This window comes from Scleropages formosus, chromosome 23 (assembly GCF_900964775.1).
Source record: "Scleropages formosus chromosome 23, fSclFor1.1, whole genome shotgun sequence".
Classification (NCBI taxonomy): Eukaryota; Metazoa; Chordata; class Actinopteri; order Osteoglossiformes; family Osteoglossidae; genus Scleropages; species Scleropages formosus.
Window position 1 is genome coordinate 9,343,778 of NC_041828.1, and position 7,113 is coordinate 9,350,890.

Sequence of the window (7,113 nt, forward strand, 5' to 3'; positions counted from 1 at the left end):
CGGAAGTAGGCGAGGCGGAGTGTCGGCTTGTGTTTGTATCGAGCAGGCAAATAAGATATAGTTCTGTATTTGGTAAGAGCTCTCCTGCAGCATTTATTATTGTAAAACGACGGAATGGAATATAATTTATAATATTTAATCTCTAGTCTTTTAACTTCACTCTTACTTTCCAGCATGTCACATGTGTGTTTACTGGCAGTCAAGGTGGCAGTGGCAGTCACGCAGTGTGTGTCAAAAAAATGTAAAATGATTATGGCGAATGACTCGGTCGTTGAAGTTAGTCGTCAAAGTAATTATTAGGTCGTTTTTTGGGTATTTGAGTGACATAATGTTAGCATAACCGACTTGACGTCTTTTTTTCACCTATCTAGACTCTAGACATGGATTCCTTGACGTACAGGGACAACGACGATACTTTTAACTTTATAACGTGCACAGTAAGTGTAATGGCTCATGTTTACGTCAGTTTTTATTGGATCAAATTCACAAATAGTGGTTAAAGCTGTAGCCCTACAATCTGAATCCCGCTCATGCTGGAATACTCAGGGTACTTAACCCTGATTCCCTCCTAAGCAAAGGCATCAGATCAGCTGAGTGAATGGCATGTAACACAAAATGTTGTTTTTCAGATATGTAACTCTAAGATTAGAGGTGAGACGCTTTACAAGATACACCTGACCGAGAGCCGGCACCTTAAAGTAAGTGAAAGTGAAGCTTTTGAGAAAAAAGATCATGTAAATCAGCACTACCTGGTCACTGAGCATATGTTATTCAGGAGGCAAAATTTCTAAAAGCTGGGACCTGGTTCATTGTTCAGAAATGATGGGTGGGGTGGGGTGGGGTGGGGTGGGATGAACTTGGTGCACCTATGAAATCCCTTTTCTGAAACCAGTGAAAAATATGTGAGAAAAAAGCATTACAAAAGGTAAGTATGAAATATGCATCTGAGATAAACATCTTAAGACTATATTGTTCATCTGGAACAGTTATCCTTTGAAGTTTTTTTTTTTTTTTTCTTTTTTTTTACAAACTTTCAGAATGTTCTAATTTGAGAAGATACAAGATATTGAGAAAAATGTGAATCATAACACCATGGATTCTTTTGGCTGTAAATGTTTACCTACAAAGAACATAAACTTGTAAGAAAAGTGACTCCAACTGGATTTTATACTCTTAACGTTTCTGAAGGCCATATATTACGTCTTTAGTCTTCCTTTTAATGCATGACATTCTGCTTGTCATGTAGAATCTTTCAGCTCAGTGATGACCTTTTCATTGCCAGTCTTGTGTGGGTATAAGTGTTGTTGATGCGCAACAACCCACACTTGCACATTTTCTGGTTTGAAATATGTCACCCTTCCCTGTTTCTCTGGCATATTTGTCAGTCCTTCCATACTGGTTGTAGGTGCCCATACATCTTTCCAGCTTGCTCTTTCATAGTGTATCTCTTGAGGATTCTCTAATCTGCAGTGTCCATGGTGACCTTTCTTTCCTTTTTTATGGTCAAAGCCCATTATATTCTCAAGTATATAATGTGCCTTTTTGGAATCCATTTTGAATGTTTCTCTTCTTTTGAAACATCCTTTCAGAACAAACATTTCCATTGACTTCTTGAGAGTTCAGCTTTTATAGTGCGTGTTTCGGTTTGAGGTCCATGTACCGTGCTTGATCTGCCATGAAATTGGAACTAGCTTCTCACTGAGCTACACACAGATGAGTTAGCACTTATGTACCAATATGCCTCATTCAAGTCATCACGAGGAGCCCTGATGAAGACTCTTCCAAGGATTGAAGTTTGTGGAGATCAGCGAAGCAACAACAAGATAGATGCATGATAACAATCCAAGTATTTTATGCGAATAATAAAACCAAAAGCCCACTTTGTCAAACTTTAACAAGATTGTCTGTACAAGTTGAATATGGATTGTATGAAAGTCAGCTGTAACATGACAGGGATCTGTTTCTCTATTTCCTGGAAGTGCTTTTCAGCTTATTATTTTATTAGCTAAAACATGAGTGTTTCAGAGGACTGTCTGTTCCGCCAATGCCACCCTTTTCCTGCCACACAATGATTACAGCAGCTGGAAATACTGAAATTAATCATCCACAAGTGATCCTTCATTGAATGCAAGCTTAACAAAGATAAAGCAGCTGATGAATAAGCGTTGCGTGCTTTTCAAAGCCTTTTTACCTGGTGTCTTTTTTTGTAGACATCAAAGTGTGTGTATGTATATATATATATGTATGTGTGTGTGTGTGGTTTTGTTTCAGCATTGCATGTTTTTTTTTTTTTGTCATTTTAAAGGATTATTGAATAACATTGCTCACAAGTTCATGTTTGTCAGGGACAGGTATCCTTCACCACTACATTCTATTTGCTTATTGCTGACTGACTTCTTGTGCCTGTTTTCTCGGCTACATCTCCATAATCCCCTACAGAATGAGGAAGATCTAATTGCTCTCGGTAAGTGTATATACAGTCTCCACTTTCACATCTACTGAAATGGAGTAATACATTGTTCTATGGAATTCAAACACTTAAAATTATTTTAAACTCCAGATTTGTTTTCATCTTGTCAAAATATGCAGAGATGACAGTAAGTATATCAAGCTTCTTTACTGAAGGAAATTAATTGAAGGAGAACTGTTCTGTAAAACAGCTCACCTTTCCTAACCCCGTTTGCACTCAAGTTTGATTGCAAACTTTCCCAGAGTCCCACTGAAAGACAACGGAATCACTTCTCCAAAAAATTGATTCTGTTGACAACCAGTGTTTCCTCCTCCCCCAACTTATTGCAAAGGAATTCCATTGGTGCAGTCTTGGAATTGGGAGCAGCACCCAAGTCAGTAATCCAGATCTTTTCAGGCTCTTACTGAATAACCTCCCTAGTCAAAGTCGTGTATGTCTCAAACTAAACTGACAGCCTTCCATGGGCTGTCGGTAGCATGTTGAGTGATTCAGTATGACACTGGGTCACCGGGTCAGCTTCTTAAAAACTTAATTCAGCTTTAGTCCTTATATTCATCTTCAGGGCTTTGGATACAGAAAGCCTTTAATATTCTCTTAATATCTGAAGAACTGTATGCCATCTATGGCAAAGAAACAATTTGTTTCATATCTTGCATTGAGAATCTTCATCAATGCCTTCCATTTTTGATGGCAGAATGGGTACTTTTCATTTTTACCACCGATGAGCATTTTCTGGGAGTGGTGCATTATACAGCTCAGTTTTGAGCACTGAAACTACCACTTAGAGAGCAACAGCCAACTGTACATCTCATTTATGTATGATATGTAATGACATTTCAAGAAAAGCACATTTTTGGCTGTTTGCAAAACATTTTTTGTTCCAAACAGAATTTTTACAAGAGCTCTGATTCTATGGCTGATTCGCCCTTCCTCTCTGAATCTCTCTGAATCAAATAATGGAAATTGGTTCCACATGTCATTACCAGAGCAAGGTGTTTTTTACAGTTCCGATTTGAGCTGTAGAGCATTGTACTTGGGAAGAAGGCCATGGCTAGCTGAGTCTCACAAGAGGCTTAAAGTCATTTAAGTTGATTGATGATTCTGTCTCCTTGTATCTGACAAGCATGTTTTATTCTCTGGCCCAAACAAAATCTTTTAACACAGTAATGATAGAGTTAAAGGTACCTTCTGACTTCACATGCCGGGTCACTTCCAAACCAGCCACATCATTCCTGCTAAAGCAGACTAATTCTTAATATGTTTTAGTGTTTTAATTTTTGGCTTACAGAATTAAGGAATAGCTGTACTGATCTTTAATGTCATTACTGAATGTTGAATATTGCTAACAGTCTGGATCTCACAGGTAAAGTGAAGAGAAGCCGCCCTTTACCGGTATGGAGCAGCTTAACTGAATATTTGGACTACCTGCAGCTGGATGAGCCAATTATTGGTAACAAATAATAATATCTGAGTGTTGAGTTTTTGTATGACTTTTGTCTGCATAGAAATAAACATGCTTCTTCAGTAAAAAACCACAGTGTTATAAATTGCTGTAGAGCTTGGTGGCACTTTTGAATAAATCAATTTTCATGACTTTTGTGGGAAGCAAGAGTTTTGCTCAAGCAACAGTGAGCACAGGTAAAGCATTATTAACTGCAACAGCGGTGCTTTTCTTAGGCAGTATTTTCGTGAATTAGTACTTGATTTTGCGACACATGCATGTTAATTGGTCTAATGGGAATGTTTAAGCACACGTCTTGTTGAAATAAAAGATTTTCTTTTTGCATGCTTTCTTGCTGAAGGTCTTAAGCACCTGGTGAGGGTAGACAGCGATGGCCCAGATCTAAAATACCTCTGCCGTCTGTGCTTTGCTGAGGGTGACTTGCCGAGCATCACCTTTCACGTGCTGGGTCGCAGGCACCGGCAGAAATACCTAGTAAGCCACTCACCACAGAAACTGAGTACCTTCTTGTTACGCCCACCAGTCACTGCAACAGCAGAACAGTCTAACTGTGATTCTGATGAACTTGTCATTAGATGACCGATCGGCCTGACTTGGTGACATGGGACGTGAACAGCAGGTCTCAGTCAGGGAAGTTGGTGCGGGCCAAGGCTGAGGTGGTAGAGCGGCAAGATGGCCGTGGAATACCAGAGGTGAGCATAACTATTGGTATCTAAAATAGTCAATTTCTAGGTATGTTGTTTTTGTAATTTTTCTCTAAATATCGCATTTTTTGAAAACTAGGAAAGAAAGGAAAGAGCAAGGGTTGTGAACCGACAGCCCAGTTCTGTGAAAGGTGAGGTCATTTTTTTTGTTTATCGGGGTCATCATAAGTTATTGCTCTTAATTTCAGTGTACCTTCTAAATTTTGAGTTAACATTTTAAACTAGACAGTCACACTTTTTATACATCCTACTTGGATTCTGTAGCATAAGGCTTACGTTTACATTACATTACTCAATTTTAAGGTCTGGCAAAAAAGTGGTAGGTTTGAGAAGCCAAAATTGCCAAATGTAAACATTGGAATAGACAAAAATGTCAGTTTGTTCAGGGATATGTAAGTAAAACAAATTTTGTGGGTTTAGAGAAATAACAGAAAACAGAAAGCCTTGCATTAATCTTCCCTCTTTTTTAGCTCCCCCAAAGGAAGCCTCTGCTCTCTCCAAAAGGCAAATCTCTTACATACAAAACCTACCAAAGCTTCTCGAGATCGAGCCAACGGGGACATTTGGGCAATGGGAGATGGAAAAAGAGATTAATCCCTTCAAAACATATCACAAAGGACTTTCAAATCGTGGGCAGGAGTACATAAAGGAAGATGATTATGGAAGGAGTTATCAGAAAGAAGACCACGATGGACATTTTAGGCCGAGTAATTCGGACAGAGCTTCTCACAGACCACGTGGACCCGGACCACAACTTTTTGGACCCAGCTACAAAGAGAAATACCCATTAAAACAAAACTACAGGGAAGAAGAGTCTTATGATCATAGGCTACCACACAAAATGCTGGCGTCCCTTAAGGAAGAGTGGTGTTCTCGTAACACTGAAACAGACAGAAGTAGACAAACGCACCTGGAGCAGCAGGAAGACAGGCAGAGGAAGGAGAAAGAGTACAAACTGCTACAACTTTTGCGCAGTCAGATTCAGAAGCTTCCACAGGATGATTTTTCTCCAGGTGATGCTCACAATGATGGAGAGAGGATAGACTTTCCAAGAGATTCTCATCATGAGCTTGGTTATGGCAAAGAGAGCAGGACACCACCATTTGAGTGGAAGGAAGGGAGAAATTATGTGTATGGTAGGGACACTAGGAGAAGGCCACAGTATGACCGACAACAGCAAGGCAGGGGTGAAAGGTCTCGGTACAGCAGAGATATTTTCAGTGGAGATGATGCTGGACCTTCTAGGGAGCCTAATGACCATCCAAGGAAAAGGATGAGACTGGATTCCTTTCCACAGCATCAGGTAGTCCTCAGGGGAGGGGGGAAGAGTCTGTGCTACTAAACATACACACCAAAACTGTATAGTACAATTTTTTTGGGACCATAGATGGTTTTAACTTGTATAAGTAGATCTTTAAGATATACTTTTCTTAACAGGTGAAGGACTTAAGTGAGACCACAAAGCCAGCTACTAAATCCAGCAATGTCTTAGATATATTGGTAAGTTTATAGTGCCAGTTAACATTACTCAAAAATACAAGTGACATTATTGTACAATTACATGTGTTTTACTTTTGAAAAAGATGTGCATGTCTCACGTTTTATATTTTAAACTTACACTTTTTCATTATTTACTGTTACTTTTGACCTCTTGGTGGAATTGCAGAAATCTGTTGAAATTGAGAGTGTGGAGGAAGCCAACTTCATCAAAGCAAGATTGTGTAGCCTTCTGGAGGAGTTTCAAGCCAGTAAATCTACAAAGACAGCGGTAAGGAGAGAGGGAAGTAGGTTATGTAGCGGAGGGCCCGTTATGTATCGTAAAATGTTATGGATTGATAGATATGCAGTACAACCATTGATTTTAACATAAAATGTTACATATTTCCGTGTGCAAGTAAATGTATTTGTTCAAGTTTAAAATGAATTGTAACTTCTTCTGCAGTATACTTTAAACAGATGTCAAGTATCTGAAGTTTAAGAATTTTTTGCTGGTCAACTTTTCAGTCGGTGACTACAGGCCTTGAATTTTCTGAAGACTACAACCATATCATCAATAAAAATATGGGATTTCAGCAAAGGGAAGGAAGTAAAAAAACCCAGTGGCGAGGAACTCGAGATCACAGCCAAGAAAATTATGATGATTCAGGTGACCACTACTAAAACAAGCCAAGTGACACGCAACAAAAACAAAAATTTGCTCTGAGATCAGCATAGTTAAAATTGGAAAGGGGCAATTGCATGCATAGAATGTAAGTCACAACATTCTTATGATGAAAAGTCAGTATGCAAAAGATGACTGAATATTTTTTGTCAACAGATTCCCAAGGGTACTATGACTGTAATCACAGACATTTACAAAAGCGTTATGAATCACACTCCAGAGGATCACAGGAAAGGTTGGCAGACAGGCATCAGGAAGAAGGATACAAAGGTAACAAGCAGTTTCTTTCGGTGTGCACCTCAAAACTGAAAAAGTA

At 39.0% G+C, this 7,113-nt stretch overlaps 1 protein-coding gene across 2 annotated transcripts in view; it reads left to right on the top strand.

The window, feature by feature from the left end:
* The window catches only part of LOC108933275 (uncharacterized), a 7,632-nt gene continuing 519 nt past the window's right edge, over window positions 1-7,113 (top strand). The window contains exons 1-13 of one of the 2 annotated variants that reach the window (XM_018750216.2): window positions 1-72; window positions 372-437; window positions 630-698; window positions 2,440-2,464; window positions 3,834-3,920; window positions 4,273-4,406; window positions 4,508-4,624; window positions 4,716-4,767; window positions 5,107-5,939; window positions 6,074-6,136; window positions 6,303-6,404; window positions 6,641-6,782; window positions 6,954-7,067. In XM_018750216.2, the coding sequence (XP_018605732.2) occupies window positions 381-437; window positions 630-698; window positions 2,440-2,464; window positions 3,834-3,920; window positions 4,273-4,406; window positions 4,508-4,624; window positions 4,716-4,767; window positions 5,107-5,939; window positions 6,074-6,136; window positions 6,303-6,404; window positions 6,641-6,782; window positions 6,954-7,067 (1,795 nt within the window). In that variant the 5' untranslated portion in view covers window positions 1-72; window positions 372-380. Of the gene's footprint in view, window positions 73-371; window positions 438-629; window positions 699-1,018; window positions 2,465-3,833; window positions 3,921-4,272; window positions 4,407-4,507; window positions 4,625-4,715; window positions 4,768-5,106; window positions 5,940-6,073; window positions 6,137-6,302; window positions 6,405-6,640; window positions 6,783-6,953; window positions 7,068-7,113 lie in introns of those variants that run through there. The other variant, XM_018750215.2, reaches the window with a different exon arrangement.